The sequence below is a fragment of the Berghia stephanieae genome, chromosome 6 (genome assembly GCF_034508935.2).
Source record: "Berghia stephanieae isolate SIO BIC M18660-M18661 chromosome 6, UCSD_Bste_1.3, whole genome shotgun sequence".
NCBI lineage: Eukaryota > Metazoa > Mollusca > Gastropoda > Nudibranchia > Aeolidiidae > Berghia > Berghia stephanieae.
In genome coordinates this window covers 6774640-6795075 of record NC_088365.1, presented here as the reverse complement: position 1 = coordinate 6795075, position 20436 = coordinate 6774640, and the positions used below count along the sequence as shown (strand labels likewise).

The following is a 20436-nucleotide window of genomic DNA, read 5'->3' as shown; positions in this document are numbered from 1 at the left end:
AAGACGAAGAAGAAGACGAAGAGAAAGAAGAATGACTTAGCTCCTCTTTTGATGTCCTTCCATATGCTGAACTATTTGGAAAAAAGTGTAAATATTAACTTGCAACATTTGTTTGGGTTGCGGGGGGGGGGGGGGGGGTACGTTTGAAACAATTATTCCTACTTTTTAAATTTTACATGGCTGTATTGATACAGTAATATAATTAATGTTTTGTCTCCTTTTACGGAGTGGCTTTTTTATTTTTTTAAGCACCATTTTCAACGCCAATATAAAACCTTTAAATAGAATCATTATTGGACACATATTTATATTATATTAATTTGTGAAGTCTCTAATAGGAATAATCCAGTCAAGGTTAAAATGCAATAGGGGCTGCTTACAACGTAATTGAATGATTGACTTAAATAATTCATATCAAAGGTGAAGGTAAACAGATATTTATGATGAAATTAATGACGGCTGGCCTTTACTTTTGTAATGTATTATTCCATACTCTGCACCGAACTTAAGTTGTATTGAATTGAGTCACCATAACTTGTTTTGTCATTTAAATAATACAAACAAAGAGTAATACGTATCTAAGTGATGTTTTTTGTTTTGTTTTGTTATTGTTTTTGTTTGGCTGTTTGACACTTTGAATTAAACTGGAAACTACTGCAAACAATGCCTTAATTTAATTTAAGATTCTATCTAATATTTTGATATTTTAAAATATATTGACCAAACAATGATTTTAACAGGGGAAAATGTACACTGGGATATTATAATACAGTTTTTGACCCTTGGTGTATATTTTGTAACTCGGAGAGTTCCCTTTTGTCCGAATATCCAATGAAGTAAAAAACTCTTTTATTAATTCCTAGATACTACAGTGTCGTGCAAAAAGCCCAAACCGCCGCTTGATGGAATCATTGCAACCCCTCTGAAAGATTCTTACAAAGTAGGAGAGAAAGTAGACATTGCTTGCAATGGCACAAACATTAAAATTCCAATGACCACAACTTGCTTGACCAGTGGTCAGTGGTCACCTGTCGGTCGCGCATGCACGGGTAGGTGTAATATATGTTTAAATCCTTTAATTGTACCAGACAGATTGCATTTGTTAATTCTTATTTTTCACTTATTTATAAAAAATATTTTCTATGAATTCTTGTCATTATATTTTTTTTCAGCTCTTCGATTAGACTTTCAGCTCTTAGACTTAGACTTATACTGATACTGCGACAAAACTTATTCTCTGAAGCATTTGACGATTACAAAGTAAAACTCACAGGTGTCCACTTTTTGAAACCTCTGTGACACCCCCTTTTCCGTGAGTGATGTCAGGGGTCCAATTCTTTCCTCTATAAGTAGAGTAACTTAAAAACTACCACCATTAAAGAGTTATGGTTTTATTTGTTTTGCTATTCTATTTATAGAAGGTAAACTGAGACCCCTGAGATCCCACGTTGGCGGCGGGGCAATAAAAAAAAATCCAAGAAGTTGAAATCTGTCGGTCTCCCCCTCCTACTCTTCATTTTAAACATTCAAGCGTTCATCATTAAATTCAGTTTTAACTATCAGATTCAATCTGTCATAACACAGTTTTGATACAACTGGTCCTTTATACACATACTAGTATATTCAGGTTTGACATCTGAACGCAATTATGGACCTGGTTTAACTGTGTTGTAATGGGCACATGTTTGAATTGGTTTGAGAGTACAGTGTGTTTTTTTAATTTAAATTATTGACACATTTCAAGTTTGAATATCTCGAGAGCTATATAAGATTTTATCAGACGTTTTTTTCCATAGGTATAGACTCTATCTGAGTTTTTATTGATATAAGTTTTAACAACAATTATAAACAGCCTCTTGGAATCAATTGGTCTAAGAATTCATCCTGCAAAGTCAAAGGTCTTAGGATAGGTATGCGTCAAAGGGAGCAGATCAAAGTAAAAGATCAGGAACTTGAAGAGATAGATTTGTCTGCTATCTCGGGAGTATAATTGACAAGGATGGAGGCACGGAAGCAGAGTTGAAAGCACGGATAGGAAAGGCACAGGCTGCATTCACATATTTGAACAGAGTTTGGAGAACTTAAGATATCTCCCTTCGACTAAAGCTAAGACTTTTCAACTCAAACGTGAAGTATTGGATTTGAACCATCAGGGCAGTAGATCAAGGAGACGGCCACGAGGAACATGAAGAAGAATTAAAGTAGCTGACATACACAGAAGTGATAAGACATGGAACGAGATTTAAAAAAAAGTTAACTCAGGATAGAAGAGAAGGATGGAAACTGTTTGTCTGTGGCCTATACCCTGACCCAGGGTGAAAAAGGCAATGATAATGATGAATTTTTTCACTGTGCACCATTCTGCCCTAACCAACAAAAGGACAGTATCTCTCAAAAAATCATAAAATCACTTTTTTTTACTAAATCGAATCTCTGGGACATAGGGAAGCTTACAAAGTTGTCAGAATGATCATAACTCAAATATTTTTGAAATTAGAGGCAATTAAAAATTTGCTTGAAACAGTATCCTATTTCAACCCCATCGTTAACCAACAAAAGGACAGTATCTCCGACGGCCGTAGTCCGCCACGTAAATATTGACGGTGTCCGTGAGCATGCGGTGGCGTCAACGAGTGGCGTGACGAAGATGCCGCCGTATGGCGAGCAATACCATGCGAAACTGTTGGTGACGATTTGATTGGTTGACGCATAAGTCGCCAACGCCAATGACGTCATCCGTAACATGACATAATAGAGGAGCACTGTAACTTTCTATCGCGTTGTTGTTTACATGAGAGAGAGAGAGAGAGAGAGAGAGAGAGAGAGAGAGAGAGAGAGAGTCAGTAACAAACAGAGAGCGAGAGAGATGGATGCAGAGAGATATATTTAAAAAAAATAAATAAATAAATAAGAGAGAGAGAGAAGAGAGAGAGAGAGAGAGAGAGAGAGAGAGAAAGAGAGAGAGAGAGAGAGAGAGAGAGAGAGAAAGAGAGAGAGAGAGAGAGAGCGTTTTAACTCTCGTGTTTAGATTCTTTTTGGGGGAGTAGATAATGAGTTCCCTATATGGCCATGTCAATCATGTAGACATCCTTTGATGATATAAGCCTACTCTTTGATATCTGTAGTCGCCTTTTCGTTTTCTACGGTCACTCATGGCTAAACTCCGCCCAGAAACGATTTCATAGGTCCGTCCATCACCAAATTTCAAACTTTTGTTCTCGTGAGTTCATAAGTTTTTTGACCGAAGAACGATTGGCTACTGAGCATCTTGACCCTTCAACGATTGGTCGTTCTGGCAGCTCACGTGTCAACAGCCGTCAACAATGAATTGAATCATCGTCGATGCAGTGGAAGACGGCCAGGGAATAGTTGCGTCACATCGCCACGTTGTTGAATAAATTATCCAGGCATGGTCGATAGGTAAAAAAGCCAAATTATGTTCTAGTTACATTTGAAACAAACAATGTATATCACTGATCTCGTCTCTTTGAGATATAAAGAATGATATAAAAATCAAGAAAATAGGCCGATAAATAAAAAAGTTGCTAAAAAAAGCTAAAATAAACAAAAGGAATTTTTAAAATCAAATTTATTCGTAAAACAGTTGGTTTTCAACCGATTTTTATGAAACAAAGACCAATATACTTCTTTTTTCAAGCTGATTTCAGCAATGTGACTTTCAAATTCCTCAGAATTATATTTTTTACTTTTAGATTTTAGCTTTTAGGCCTACTCCATAAGGTGTTATATTCCTTGCATAACAATAGCGTAATACATCGACGGGGGAAGCGTCTTTGTTTCGGCCAGCTGGATAGATAGCCTGTGATTCGTCGAACACTTTGAGATGCTTGATTCACAATTCTACACGAACGGACCCCGGCGGTCTATCAAAGAGGTGTAACAAATTTATTTACCGACTATTTTTCTTGGTGCTAAAATTACAAAGTAATAATTTCGCATCAGAAAAAAAATAACTCTGAAGTTCCTATCTCTTTATTACAATAAAATTGATACCTCGAATGACAAAATCGACCCACAAATAAAGGAGTTATAAATTATTCATAATATTTTTAAAAGTTTACAATAATGGTCTTCAAAGTCATTTTTCATCACCAAAGTCGTAATTTTTTACCGATTTTTACCAAACAAAGTGCAATGTCAATGATTCTCACCAGCAAATAAAATAGGATTTAAATCGCAATTTCTGAAACGTATTTTCTTTTCTGTCGGCAAATTTATAAAAATCAAAGCTGAAAACACCCTGCGGCAGTGACAGGGCCTGTCATTTCCTTCACAACGATTGGATTTTACTTACTGAGGCCAGTCTTGACTACCCGCCCATGAATATTATGCCGTTGTCGGTTTTTGTCGGGTTGAATCTTAAAGAGTTTAACGTGTATTCATTAGGAATGGGAGGGAGGGTGGGGTCTTTTGAGACATTAGGCTTTTAACGAAATCGGGTCGAACGCCGAACCCGAACGCCGAACCCGAACGGATATAGCCTTCTCACGTGACCATGAACGAGATCTGGATAGTGAAGACTCTCAAGCGGTATGCAGCATCGGATCTAAGGTCACGTGATAGAGGATAGCTTGGGTTGCTGTTGGCTTGTGTTAGGGGAGGGGCAAGGTCAGTGTCATTCAATAGTATATAATTGTGCATGTGGCGCTCTATACAGAGAGAAAATTATAAATTGATTACGGGGGAAGGTGGGGGGAGGGGGGGGGGGGGTGGGTTGACCCACAAACGATCGAGGTGTTGGGCTTCGGGTAGACCATGATACGAAATCAAAGAGAAAAGGCCGCTGGTACTTGGATGGTGGAAATGGTTGGGGGGGGGGGTAGTGACAATCAGCATGGGATGTATATATTAACATTAATAATATAGGCAATAGATGACCAGGGATGTGTATTGTTTGTGTATTGTTTGTATATGTTTGTGTGTGTGTGTGTGTGTCTGCGCGCGCGCGCGCGTGTGTGTGTGAAAGGGATTACACAAAAACACCTTTCTCTGTAGCTTCCAAATGATTACGTATACGATAAATTTGAAACCCACATTGTTTGAATCAGCTCACTAATTAATTCCTGAGCCTTGAGATGGTGACACAACTATTACATACAAGACCTTGCAGTCGAGACGGCAGGGCTTTTGGGTTACACAACCACTATTTACCCATCGGTCAGCGGTACTCTTTGATGGATACAACACTCACCGCCTTTACGCAAAGCCGCCTGCCCATAAATCAAGAGATGGTCTCCTAACTGTTCACAAGCGAACTGTCAAACGAGCAATCGATGATTGGATAAGAATCTCAAGATCTCATATAATAAGGTAAGTTTTGGAGAGGTGATATCCCCCACCCGTCATCGGACAGAACTTTCATTGCGTTATATCATATGAGCTCCGCCTCCTCTTTCTATTCGGGAGTGACGAGATTAGACGAGAGGACGCGAGAGAAAAAAATGGTCACGTGTTGGGCAAGTCGTTCGTTAGGCGAGCTTCGGTGTCTAACTATAACTCCGTAATAAACAATGTGAGTGAACCATTGTCTACTATATAAGAAGTCACTGGAGTGAACCCAAAGAAAAAGGGGAGGAGAGTTTAATAGCTGACAATTGACCACAAGGGGTTGTGATAACGAGTGGTAGGTCCTAAATAACTCGACGTTGCAGCTCAAACAAGAAGATTCAATTATATGATTTCATGTAAGTCATTACAAATTAAGCCCAACCCGCTCCTCTTCAAGCTGTCATCTGACTCAAAATGGAAACAATGAAACACATGATTTGACCAGTTCCATTTTTTAAATTGCAATCTCATTGGTCAATATGTTTCCCATCATTGATTGACTTTGACTTCTTTTGAAACGAAGGGCTTTCTAATACCTTCCTACCTATTCTATGCTCCACCCCCTCCCTCCTGGTCCTTTTCCCCGTTTGTTTATCTACCTGTCTCGCTCGCTCTCTTTGTCTCCCTCGTGTTTCTTTCACACATACAACCACACACATAAACACACACACACACACACACACACACACACAACAGACACACGCACACACATATTTATATCTTTATTCTATTTAGCTCCCGCCCTCTACAATGCACAAGCTCTCTCTCTCTCCCTCTCTCTCTCTCTCTCTCTCTCTCTCTCTCTCTCTCTCTCTCTCTCTCTCTTTCTTTCTCCTCCCCTCCCCACCCCCGTTCGGGGCGGAGGGTCACATAATTAATAATAATAATAATAATAATAATAATAATAATAATAATAATGATAATAATAATAATAATAATAATGATAATAATAATAATAATAATAATAATAATAATAATAATAATAATAATAATAATAATAATAATAATAATAATAATAATAATAATAATAATAAAAATAATAAATAAATAAATAAATTACCGTGTAAAATATCAAAAATTAACTCCCTTAGTCTAACCGCATACTCTATATAGAATCGAACCAATAACCTTCACATCCGACAGCAGTAGTGACATACCACAAAGCGTATGTTTGACCCAGCGACATCTAAGTTTGACCTCGTCCGTTGGATGTTAAAAGTGGAAATTCCTGCTTTTAACAACTGTTTGGATTGCAGTTCTTATATCTTTGACTAAATTATGCGCCCGTGATTAAAGACTAAATTGCTGCAGACACTGTGTTCAAAATCAATCTAATCTATGACAAAAGTTGTAAATATTCACGTATTACTTTCCACCAGATCAACATATCAAGCTTGCTATTTAGTGGCTGATTGGTGGGCAGAGGGGCTTTATAAACAAGTAATAAAAAATGAGAAGAAAAAAAAACAGAAAGCAAAACCATTACAAAACTTTATACAGCTGGCAATAAAAAACTGATCCCCTTGCTTGTTGGTCGGATGCTCAACCAAACGTCTAACTTAAGTATACTTATTTTTCATTCATTTCAACTAATTAGTGTGTGTGTGTGTGTGTGTGTGTGTGTGTGTGTGTGTGCGTTTGTGTGTGTATGTGTGTATGGGTGTCGGTGTGACTGTCTGTCCAGGCGTTTTTTGTTCAGTTGGTTTTTTTTTTTTTTTTTTTTTTTTGTGTTTTTCTATTTTATCGTCTTCATATCTCTCACTTTCCACACATCCTTCTATTTTTGTCCAAACTTTTGGAGAAGGTAGTACTGACACAATCATTATCTCATCTTAAGAACAACAGTTCAGTCAGCCTACAAACAGCAACACAGTACTGAAACGGCGCTTCTTAAAATCTTTTGTTATATAATGCGGATGCTAACAATATCAATTTATTATGCCTTTAAGATCTTTCAGCTGCCTTTGACACAATTGACCATTACATTTTGTTAAGAAGACTAGAAAATACGTTCGGCGTAAAAGGAATTGCCCTTAAATGGATTACACTGTAGTGTTATACATTGTTAATATGTTGTGTTGCGAGCTTTAGTAACATTTTGTTATTTATTGTTATTTTGCAGTTGTTACCCTAAAAGTAATTTTGTCAACTGAATAAAGTTACAGTGGTGACCCCGACGTCAGGATTGAACACGCCCTTCCTTCAACATGCCAACCAATCAGGATACCCATGAAGCCAACGCAGTGTCCATCAAACTACCAACCTTTTGGCCACAAAGAGCTCAAATTTGGTTCGTTCAGGCCGAGGCACAATTCACAATTAAAGGAATCACAGCTGACGTAACTAAATACAGTTATGTCACAGCATCCCTCGACCAAGACACTGCCACCAGAGTTCTCGACATCCTGACCAACCCACCAAGCACTAACAAATATGAAACCCTCAAACAAAGACTCATAGACAATTACAAACTTTCTGAAAGAGAAGCCGCATCTCGCATCTTAGACATTGGTGGTCTGGGTGATTCCAAACCAAGCGAACTATTGGACAAAATGCTTGCCATAGTCCCTCCAGGTACATGAACCACCACGAACGGGAAGACCGAAGAAAGCACAGAACACGAGAGAGAGTAAAACGGGTGCAACCAACCAGGAGAAACGTATGATCTTTCCTGATGAGGAAACGTTGCAGACCGAATCCAAACGCACTGAAAGGGGACGATTATCCAAACCCCCTGATCGGCTGGATTTATGACAAATGAACAAAAGCTCTGGCGGGAGCTATGTAGTGTTATACATTGTTAATATGTTGTGTTGCGAGCTTTAGTAACATTTTGTTATTTATTGTTATTTTGCAGTTGTTACCCTAAAAGTAATTTTGTCAACTGAATAAAGTTACAACACCATATTTACAGGATCGATGGCAGACTGTCGTGGTGAATGGTATTCAGTCAGAACAAGTTTTACTAAACGTTGGAGTGCGTTCTTGGCCCTGTCCTTTTTTCTGTATAAGCACCCCCTTTCTCGTGTGATATCCAGATTCAATCTGAGTTATCATTTTAATGCTGGTGATACGCAAATTTATGATTCAGTACCCCTAAGTAATTTACAATTCTTAATACAACGAATTTCGACCTGTTTTATGAGATTAAATCTTGAATGTACCATAACAAGTTAAAATTAAATGATAGTAAATGATAGTAAAACTGAGATTTTAATGTGTGGAAGGCAAATAATTCACCTATTACTCTCTGAAATAGCACAACAGAATTTTCAAATAAATCAAAAAACCTTAGCGTCATCATTGATAAACATCTTTCCATAACAAGCTGCTACGTGAATAACACCATACAATCTATGTACATAGAAATGAATGAAATAAGCAAAATTCGTAATTTAATCTAGCAGAACTTTTAATTAATTCCCTTGTTTTATCTAAATTGTACTATTGTAACTCCCTGTGGGCGAAATTAGCTAAAGACAAAATATTTTTTTTGTTCATCTTATTAGCTCATAATTTAGGCACCTTTTAAATTTAGTAAGAATGGTGTCGCCTATTTCATTCACTATAAATGTACCAACAGATTTCGTTCCATTTCATGCTTTTCGTTTCCTAGGACAATGAAGATATTGATTTTAAAACAAAAAGGGATGTGAGTGTACGCTATTCTTAGGTTTAATTCACTATCACTCACTCGCCCCAATATCGTTGTACAATGACAAAACCCTGATACACAATTAAAGTCTAATTTACAAGATAGCCAAAATCATCAATAAGCGTAAATTAAAGCTATTATGCTTAATAAAAATAGACTCATCTTGAAAAAGGAGTCAGGGTCTAAAAGATTGAGGAATAGTCTAATGTAGTAATATTATATCAGAGTCACGCCTACAAACTTGACGGAGATAATTTATTCATTCCCCTCACGCCAGGTCAACCACACTTAGCCTTGCCTCTCACTCGTCCGTGATGGCAGCAGCTTCTTATGGTTCACACTATTATGTTATGACGATCGACCCAATCAGCAAAGTCCGGTCCGCATTCGTGCACCGTCGCGAACCCGCCTGGTAGCATCGTCACAACACACCTTTCGACTAGATGCTCTGCCGTTTCGGGTTCTTGCCCACAGCGTGGACATATTGGACAGGAAGTTAGACCCCACTGATGTAACGCACCGGCCGTTAGGCAGCTCCTCGACCGAAGCCGATTCGCAGCTACCCAGTGTCTCCTCTTACTGGTATCAAAGCCTGGCAACTTCTCACCAAGCTTAGAGGAGTGTAGGTCCCCGCCCCCACGAGGGATTGAATTCGTCCAAACCGACTTCCATCTCGTATGTGCAGCTCTGTCCGTAGTCAGGGATTCTGCGTACAAGGGTTGCCGGGACTTATTTCGGCTCGAAACGGGGGCACCGTTCATTATGCGCATTAGAGGGGTATCCCCATTCCCTCTCTCTTTGATCTTACTCAGCCAGTTTCCCGTAATGGTCTCCCTCCGGACATCGGGGGGCTGGATCGCTGCCATTACCGGGCCCCATTCTCTAGGGGTTGTTGCTAGCGTTCCCGACACAATGTGCATCGACTTGCGAAGTTTTACATCCACCTTCTCAACGTTTCTGCTTCTACCCCACACTGGAGCGCAATACTCCGCGGTGGAATAGCATAGTGCCAGGGCGGATGTTCTCAGGAGCGCTTGGCTAGCGCCCCAAGTCGATCCCGCCAGCTTCCTCAGAAGACTATTCCGCTTCTCTATCTTCCGGGCAACCCCTTCGAGATGAACCCGATAGGTAAGACTGCGATCCAACGTCACCCCTAAGTATTTTGGACGCGGCTCATATGGGAGTGGCTGGTCCCCGACTAGGACATTCAGTTTACGGGTGTGCCAACCACTGCATAAGTGAAATGCAGTGGCCACGGTTTTTGAAGTGTTCATCTTCAGGTACCACTTGTCAAAGTAGGATTTGAGTCTGGTGACGTCCTCGCTGAGTACGCTCTCGAGACGGGTCCACACTTTACTCTGAGTAACGAGTGCCCAGTCGTCTGCGTATCCCAGCCTCAGGGAGGAAGTGTTTGGCATATCGCTAATGTAAACGTTAAACAACATTGGCGCAAGTACCGACCCCTGAGGGACCCCATTCTTCAATTTCCTAACTTTGCTCGTGACGTCTCCCAGCGCGACGTGGAATTGCCTTTCCCTAAGATCGAAGAGAACAACTTCAAGGTCTTTTTGCACCTTATGATTTTTGCAAGTTTGAGCATTAACCCATCGCACCACACCGTATCGTACGCCGCTGATAGGTCTATAAACACAGCACCTGTTTGCTGTTTTCTCTCGAACCCGTGCTCAATATGCTCTGTAAGGGCAATGACCTGCTCCGTGGTGCACCTCCCTTCCCTGAAGCCTGCCTGCTCAGGTGGCAGGGCAGCGTCTAGGACCGGCCCCCATCGGTTTAATAGAACACGCTCCAACAATTTGTAAAGACAGCTCAGCAGCGATATGGGTCTGTAACTGTCTGCCTCCTTCGCCGGCTTCCCTGGCTTCAGGATGGCAACTATCTTCGCATGCTTCCACACTTGTGGGAGCTTTCCGTTTGCAAGGATGTCAGACATTGCCTCTGCTAGCCAGGCCCGTGCCCTGGGGCCCAGATGCCTCACCATATCGGGATATACACCATCTATCCCAGCTGCTTTGCCGTTCTTCACTTCGCTAATGGCTGCACCCACTTCTCGGGGACTGAACGGGGCCGTCCAGTCCGACTCCTCCGCAGGTAGCGAGTCCAAAATCGTACGGTACGCCTTGCGGACACCGCGCTCAAAAGCCTGATTAGGGACCCGCTTGCTACGGGTCTTAATATTCTTGGCAATTGTGTCTGCCTCGCATTCCGGTGCAGCCTTCGCGAAATTCCGATCTGGGTCCAATTTCTTTATCAAACGCCAAGCGTGGCGGCTGGAGTGTGTAAAGTCGAGACTTTCCACGGTCTCCTGCCACCATTGCTTCCTTCCCTCTGCCAGAGACTGAAGTAGTCTATCGGCTGTGTCCTGGGACTGGGTCTGCTGGTACTCTCGGTACAGCTCTTCCGACTCTGCTGTCCAGTGATGGCGAGTGCTCGCCCTCGCTGACGTAAAACGTTTGTCGATCGAGTTATTCGTATTTTGCTATATTCTTAACTGAGATACTGTTCTTTTGGTGAATACGGACGAGGCATTTTGCGTTACGGTTAACCAGGGTGAACAGTATGTGAGACGGTCGTATAAGATACTGTCCTTTAGTTGGTTACAGGTAGAGTTATTTGCTTGGCTTTAACCAAGAAAGAACAGTATCTCAAAATATTACGCAACATATTACGTCAATGAAATCGCCGACTAACAGAAAAACGCAATTTATCGTTAGCTATTATTTAATGTTAGAAGACTTCCACTATGTAATCAAATTAAAGAGTTATGAATAAAAAGACTAAATGTGTCGATTGCGGCAAAACTGGTTGGATCTGGGTCAGCCCAGATACTGTCCTTTTGTTGGTTAGGGCAGCATTTGGTAGCTTAGCTGAGCTATGTTGTCATCAGTAGAAAAGGGTAATTTTGACATAAATCGCAATTTAGTTTGGCTTTTTCCGACATTGTTCTCGAAAAAAACCGTTTATTTCATTTAACAAGATAGTCTAAGGATATCATCTTGGAACATTGCCTTGCCACTGCAAAATTCTATTGTGCATGAAGTCATCAAGGATCATACTGATGATACAGTTTTGATACAACTGTTACAACGTTTACACATATGCCACTCTGATATCCGAACGTAATTATGGGCCGAGTTTAACAATGTTGTAATTGACATTATTTTGCATTGGTTTGAGAGTAGTTGCATTACAATTATGAGGCCATAACAATGTGGGTTATCAGACCTTCAAATTAGTATACATCTGAATGGTCACATTTTCTTTCCAGAATGCCCAGCGGGCTATTCCCTTTTCGATGAGAAATGCTATGGCTTCGTAGATGAAGAAATGACCTACAAAGATGCAGAGAATCATTGCAAGAAAGTTGTCCAGGGACATATTGCCACACCAAATGACAGAGAAGAAAATAAATTTATCTCAGAAGAAAGGTAGGTAGAATGCCACTTCACAATAAGAATTTATTTTCTCATCAGTCACCTCACCCTAATAAAAATAAAGTTATCATAACTACCAGCTTTGTCGTTATCATCAACATCATGATCATTGAATAATATGTATTCGCCTAAATTTAATAGCTATGATAATTGTTTAAATCTATATAGCATTAATGTTGTGTGTAGTCGCCTAACAGGCTGTGTTTTTGTTGCTCCACAATATATGAACATTGTCTAATTGTTACTGGTGTTATACATATTTTTATTCCGGACTTTTTATATTATTGTATTTGTGACCCCGTGCTCTTTCATTTTATATAACTTTTGTCGGTTTCTAACATGATTTTTTAGTGGTTTTACATGATTTTTACATGATTTCTAAATATTTAAAATGGATTTTATCGACATGACAAGTTCTCACCGGGCCATGCTATTACATTCATTTTTTATATTTTTATTCACAACTCAATTTTTATACCAAGCAAATATTTGCCGTGAACTGTTTTTAAACAGTGACTGTTTTCACCAACATATTTATAGATAGTTCGAAGGTGACGTCACTCAGGTCTTTGTTATTGTCATTTGCCATCCACGCGTAGGACTATAAACGTTCCTGGATACACACAGTTTTATGTGTTGGTCCGTTAGACTTCCGGATGGCAATATTATGAGCTTCTTAGCCAAGCGCATACTATCTATAGAAACCAAAGAGGTGGAAGACGCAAGCAAATACCAATTATAGTGAAAACTGATAATCGGCCTACACCTCGCACCACCCTCCAAGACCACCACCAAGACTGACAACAATACAAGTAAACAACACAGTGGCCAACAACGCATTCTTCGATATCCCACCTTCATCAAATCAAACTAATTTCAACCATGACAACAACAGTTAACAGCATCATTCACCAAGATAATCCGCATTGCTGAGTAACAGTTCAAACACCAATAGCAACAACAACACACAGTATAATAGAGTGTCAAAGTGTGAGAATCACTTACAGAGTAAAATTAAAGTGTTAAACCTAATGAAACTCAACTTATTCATTCAAGATCTGTATGTAATGAAAAGACAACTCTGGTTTATGAACATATTTTGGACGACTATGACATATTATTCATAACAGAGACATGGCTTTAAAAGGAAATTGTGACTACACTATTAATAAACTAAAACCTGCTGGGTACAGTGTGATCAAGAAAAGCCGGAAAGGTCGACAAAGTGGTGGGTTAATGATAGTTCACGAGGAAAATATTGCCTTACAGAAAATAAAAATAACAACTAAGCAAACGACCTTAGAAATCATCGAATGCCAACTAAAATATAAAAACACGAAACTTAACTTTTATCTTAATTTATCGCCCAAAACCATCTAACAAAAACAAGCATGAATATTAATTACGGTATTTGAAACAAACCTTCAAAACCCCTCAAGATAAAAAAGAAAAGGAAAAAAATATAAATCAAAAGTTTTTAAATGGTATGGTTAAAAATTACCATAAACCAAGTAGCCTTATGGTTTATTGTATAGGCTATTAAATTCTAACGAAATGATCAGTCTTCGAAACTAACGAAGGTTTTAAGGTTTTTTTTAGTAATGCATTGTCCTTATCATTATTGTCATTATTATCGGTAATCCAAGGCTTCTTCCTAGGAGATAAAAAAATTGTCGCTTAAAACAATTACCCTCACAATGATTAAATAACACTTAAAAAATCTTAACATTATGTTGTCTGGCATCAACTTTCATTTTCAATAAATGTTAATGACTTAGAGGTGCTCATCGGGTGCTGACATTGGAGCCAGAATTTCGTAATTCTATGATATTATTTTTTTGTTAATAGTTGGCAGGTCTGGGAATTATTGCCATAAAAATTATCTTTGATTTTTTACATTGTTTGACAGTCAAGGCAAAACCATCTGGATTGGTCTGAATGACATAAAGACTGATAGTACATGGGTAAAGGATGACGGGACACTGTCAAGTTGGACTAACTGGGAGCCAGGTAGGTGCTATTCTCGTCTGTTACATTGTTATCGTTGTAAAAGATGGAATTGATCTGACTCGGAGCCTGGTATATGCTCAACTCATGTGTATATTGTTATCATTGTAAAGGATAGAATTGATCTGACTCGGAGCCTGGTATATGCTCATCTCATCTGTTACACAGTTACCGTTTTATTATCTTGAATTAATCAAATCAAAACTTTTGTTGTTTTTTCACAGGAGAGCCCAATGACTGGGGGAGGAATGATGTTGTGATCATGAAGCTAAACAGGAAATGGGATGACATATCCGAATCGCATAAAAACCCATTTGTCTGTGCTGCACCAAAACAAGGTATTACTGCTACTCAAGTGTATCCAATAGGAAAAGGGGGGTGGGGAGTGCACTTTTGTCAAATTTCAATAGAAGAGTTCCAATTCAGGCACTGTCATATTTTTCCTTCTGTGAGATTAACCCTCAGTTTGCTCACTTTAGAAAGATGAGTGAGTCTTGATGACATCAGACGTTTCGCTGAGCAGTCGGTTGGACCTTAAAAAACTCTGAATTCATTCTCCTGAACAAAACATTTCAACTGATCCCAAGCTTCATATGTGCGGCTGTGTGGTCTAGTGGTATGACACCAATCTTCGGACCAAAATGTCCTGGCTTCCACTCTCGCTCTGAGAGAAGCATAGTTAGGTTCTTGGAAGAGATCCTTCACTCAATTCTCTCAACGTACGCAGGTGTAAATATGAGTACATAGCCATAAACAGCGTTGTCTCTGTCGGAAAATAGTTGTAATATCGCCTTACATGAATGATGTCTTGTCCTGCATGTTTAGTATTGCTATTGGCCATGAACCACATGTAAAGCCCTTTGAACATTTTTAGTCGATATTGTGCAATACAAAAGCTCATGTTAGTGAATATAGAGTTTCTTTATGTGAAACCGGCAGCTGAAATGTCTGATGTCAGCAGGCAACACCATTGGTGTCCAAAGTTTGCAAAGGAGGGGTTGACAACTTCGTCAACATAGAGCGTGATTTAATTCTTTGATTTTGTTGTACCTAATACCAAATTATTATTTTTTCAGAACCAAAGAGCACTTTTTGTGAGGATTTCCTTCTGGACCAATGCACAGTCCATTTGGCCCGAAATCCAGACATGTGTTTAGAAAATAGCAAATTTGCCTCGCAGTTCTGTGAGAAGAGTTGTAAAGTTTGTGGTAAAGTTGGAGATATAGTTGTCGATCCTAATTAAAACAATGCCATAAAAAGTCAATAAAGCAGATGTATGATGTGTGTGACGGTTGACTTGTTTTATTCTTTCATCAGTACAACAACAGTCATTAAATCAGAATGTTAAATATACAAACGATCATACGATCATGATATTATATTCCCTCAATTTGCAAATTTAAGTTGTAGGAACAAGACATTATAATAATGATATTGATGATGATGTGACAACGAGGATGATGATAGTCATAATAATAATTATTATAAAAATAATAATATTGATAATAATAATATTGATAATAATAATAATAATAATAATAATAATAATAATAATAATAATAATAATAATAATAATAATAATAATAATAATAATAATAATGGTGATAATGATGATTATGATAGTAATGATAATATTGCTAACAATAATGATAAATAATAATAATAATAATAATAATAATAATAATAATAATAATAATAATAATAATAATAATAATAATAATAATAATAATAATAATAATAATAATAATAATAATAATAATAATAATAATAATAATAATGGTGATAATAATAATAATAATGATAATAATAATAATAATAATGATAATAATAATTATAATAAAAAATATAATTTTAATGACAATTATATTCTTAACATCATTATTATAATCTGCATCATTTTGATGATGAAAAAAGATGATTAAGATATGATGAACATCATATTGTACATGTTATTCAACTCGATTCGTCTGCATGTCTCGCCTGGACGATACCCATTCCTACATCATGTGTTTTCCCCACGTTTATAAATAATTCTCACTAAACTGCATTAACCAGACTATAAACGTTCAAGGTTGCACATAGTTTTGTGTGTTGGTCCGTTTTTCTTCCGGATGGCAATGTTGTCAGCTTCTTGACCAAGCGCACACTATATAATAATAATAATAATAATGATAATAATAATAATAATAATAATAATAATAATAATAATAATAATAATAATATTAATAATAATAATAATAATAATAATAATAATAATAATAATAATAATAATAATAATAATAATAATAATAATAATAATAATAATAAAAATAATAACAATAATAATAATAATAATAATAATAATAATAATAATAATAATAATAATAATAATAATAAATAATAATAATAATAATAATAATAATAATAATAATAATAATAATACTTTATTGCATCCCCAAAAGGAAATTTTTTGTACAGACGTGTTATAATTTACACAATAAGATAAAAATACAATGGAAATAGGATGTATATATAAAAAAAGGAACAGCTCCATAACCAGAGCTGCGCTTTATAATATGAATAATTTCAACACTGTAAAATAGTTAAAACTGTCACTAAAGATTGAAAATTGAAAAGATTGCAAAACAAATAAATTATTGAATTAATATAATTTACATTGTTTGAAAGTAAAAATGCGAAATAATTATATAAAATGATTATTGCTTGTTGTTATAAAGCCTAATACTGGACGACAGAAACAATTTTCGGTGTCTCTCTGCTTTCGTTGAAATAGAGAAAGGGCGACCACTTCTTTCTGACATAATAACTGATGGTCTTAGTGGATGATACTGGTCATTTAATATTTTAGTTATTTTATTAATACGTATTTATTTATATAAATGTCTCGTATAAAAGATCTACATCGTCAACATCATTTATATAGCGTTTAATGGATTTTTTAATATTTTAATTTATTTTGTTCCTTTCCACTCCTAAGCAATTGCCTCCCCAAGCTGTTATACAAAATGACAAAACACTTTCAATTACTGCTCTATAAAATAATGTGCAGAGGGTTTTATCTATTCTAAACTGAGAGAGTTTTGATAGAAAATAGTACGTCTGCACATCTTATGCCTAATTATTTTCAAGTGCTCATCCCACTTGAGCCTGTCATCAATTGTTACACCAAGGTATTTGTAGTGAGGAATTCGCTGCACGAATTGGTCCTTTAATTTTAACGGTTCTATCGGTTCCTTTACTCTCCTAGTCAATCACTAGCTCCTTTGTCTTGCTTATGTTAAGCATCACACCAAGACACAAATCTATCAATTTCTTGCCTATAAGCCACTTCGTTGCCATTTGTTATGAGGCCTTGAAGAGCGGTGTCATCTGCAAACTTTATTAAAGGGACACTCAGGTTTTGACTTCTACAGTCATTCGAGTATATTGTGAATAATACAGGGGACAATACACAACCTTGAGGAGCACCAGTATTGTAGTTATACAGGAAGATATGTTTTGTCCTAATCGAACATATTGTGCTCTATCCGTAAGAAATTCGAGCACCCAAGCAATTATATACTTGTTTAAATTCAGACTAGTCAGTTTTGAACAACTAACTGAGGTTGCATTGTATTGAACGCTGAAGAAAAATCTGCAAAAAGCAATCTGCAATAGCTCTTAGCGTGATCCAGATGCCTGTAGATGTTGTTTGTAAACAGAAAAATGGCATCCTCTACGGCACTCCTGGTTGGTAAGCAAATTGATGACTATCAATCAATGGCATAAACTGATTCCTAATTTTAACAAGAACAAGTTTTTCTAAAGATTTCATGACTATTGAAGTCAGTGCAACAGGTCTGAGATCGTTCATAGATTCAAGTTTTTCTTTTTTTTGGGAACAGGAATAATTTTTGAAGTTTTCCAAATTTCAGGGATCGAAACGCATTGGAGGGACCAGTTAAAAATATGTGTATAAATGGGAGAAAGCTGATGGGCACATTCTTTTAATAATTTTCCTTTCAATCCATCCGGCCCAGCAGCTTTCCTGTCGTCTAGTTTCGAAAACACGAATCTCGTTTCTTCTTCACTGACCTCAATAGTCATTTCATCTTCCAAAGCCCTGTCTAATTTATGTTTTTCATTTTCAATATCAAATTTTTTTGCTGTGTCGAAACGTGAAAAAAAATTATTTAGAGTGCCAATTTCGATATCTTCTGATATAATTGTGGGCTTTGGATTATAGTTAACAGCAGTTTTAAGCCCCCGCCACGTGTCCCGTATATCCCCAGAAGAAAAGCATTTTTCAATTTTATTTTTCTACTTGTCTCTACAACTAGATATTACTCTCTTTATCTCTTTTTGTTTTGTTTTCAGATCTTTTTTGTTTCCACTAGTAAAGAGAGTTTTCTTTTGGTTCAATAAAAGTTTTAGATCTTTTGTTATCCAAGGCTTGTTGTTGGGATAATATTATTTTTTTTAAAAGACACTAGCTGTTCACAGAATTTTAAATACTCACTCACACAGTCATTCAGCTCATCCACACTATCACATGATTCGATAAAAACATTCCAGTCGGTGCATTCAAAACAACCACGCAACTCCTCACACACACTTTCGTTCATGACCTGAACACACTTCACTACTGGCTTACAACGTTTGATGATAGGGCGATATATAGGTAATAATAATAACATATTGTGGTCCGATGAACCGAGTGAGGCTTTTGGAAAACATTTATAGATAGTTCGAAGATGACGTCACTCAGGCCTTTGTTATTGTTTTTGCCATCCGCGTTTGTGAGTTGTTCTCACTAAACTGTATTAACCAGACTATAAAAGTTCATGGTTACACAGAGTTTGTGTGTTGGTCCGTTATACTTCCGGATGGCAATGTTGTGAACTCCTTGGCCAAGCGCATTCTATCTATAGGTCTTGTCAACATTACAGAAAAATAGGTCGAGGGTCGATTTGTCACGAGTAAAGCACTGAACAAATTGTGAAAGTCCAGGAATTATTATATTATTGCAATGATTAAAATCGCCAGTCACAAGAAAAACCCAGTCAGGCGATTTGCTTTCTTTCATTTTCTACATGACATTAGAGTTTCCATGGCAACATTTGCATCAGCACTGGGGAGAATGTAAACTGTCGTGATGTTGACTTTAGAAAATTCTCTAGGTGCACCCACTGTCAAAAGTTCAATGTTGTTCGAAATTGACGAGATATTATTTATATTGTTGGGGTGACACCAATTGTTGTTTATGTATGCGCTTGGCAAAGAAGCTCACAACATTGCCACCCGGAGGTATAACGGACCAACACACACAACTATGTGTAACCATGACATTTTATTTTCTGAGTAATACAGTTAAGTGAGAATTACTCATAAACGTGGATGGCAAAACAAAAACAAAAAACAAAAAAACAAAAAACAAAACAAAACAAATAATTTTTTTTTTTTAATAACAAAGACCTGAGTGACGTCAAATTTACTCCTGAAAAGCATCCTATTTGTACTAGCACATAATGGTAGCGATCTATATTCATGTTTTCGTCCAACCAGGTCATCAACCACATGATTTGTTGCTGTCCAACGTTTGGATATTTCTTAACAAGTGTAAACACGCTGCTTTGTTTACAAATGTTATAAACATACCCATGTGTCAACCTTAATCAAATGACCAATTGTGATGTAAGATATTTAAAAAGCTGTGAAAACTTTTCACTCTGTGCAGTGGGTCAATTTGAGAACATTTTGCAAAGTGACCAATGGCCTCGAGCACATGGATAGTTAATATAGATCATACCCATTCGTCGCCGACAAGAGCTAGATACTCACTCACTCTTTATCAAGAAAGGTTAATATCAACAGAATTGATGGTGCTCCGGCCACTCAGCATTAACCAATCAGATATTCCCTACCATTTACTCCGTTTCGTCCTCTGACTATTTCTTTCCTGTATGAAAAGGCCTGAGGTAGCCTTAGTAAATG

General features: G+C 37.3%; 1 protein-coding gene across 1 annotated transcript in view; it reads left to right on the top strand.

Annotated features, from left to right (window-relative positions):
* Positions 1–15752, top strand: part of LOC144975582 (C-type mannose receptor 2-like) — a 69668-nt gene extending 53916 nt beyond the window's left edge. The window contains exons 26-30 of the mRNA XM_078919746.1: positions 864–1049; positions 12291–12450; positions 14366–14466; positions 14688–14801; positions 15540–15752. Coding sequence (XP_078775872.1) covers positions 864–1049; positions 12291–12450; positions 14366–14466; positions 14688–14801; positions 15540–15706 — 728 coding nt within the window. The 3' untranslated portion in view covers positions 15707–15752. The remainder of the gene's footprint in view (positions 1–863; positions 1050–12290; positions 12451–14365; positions 14467–14687; positions 14802–15539) is intronic.
* The last annotated feature ends 4684 nt before the right edge of the window (positions 15753–20436 follow it).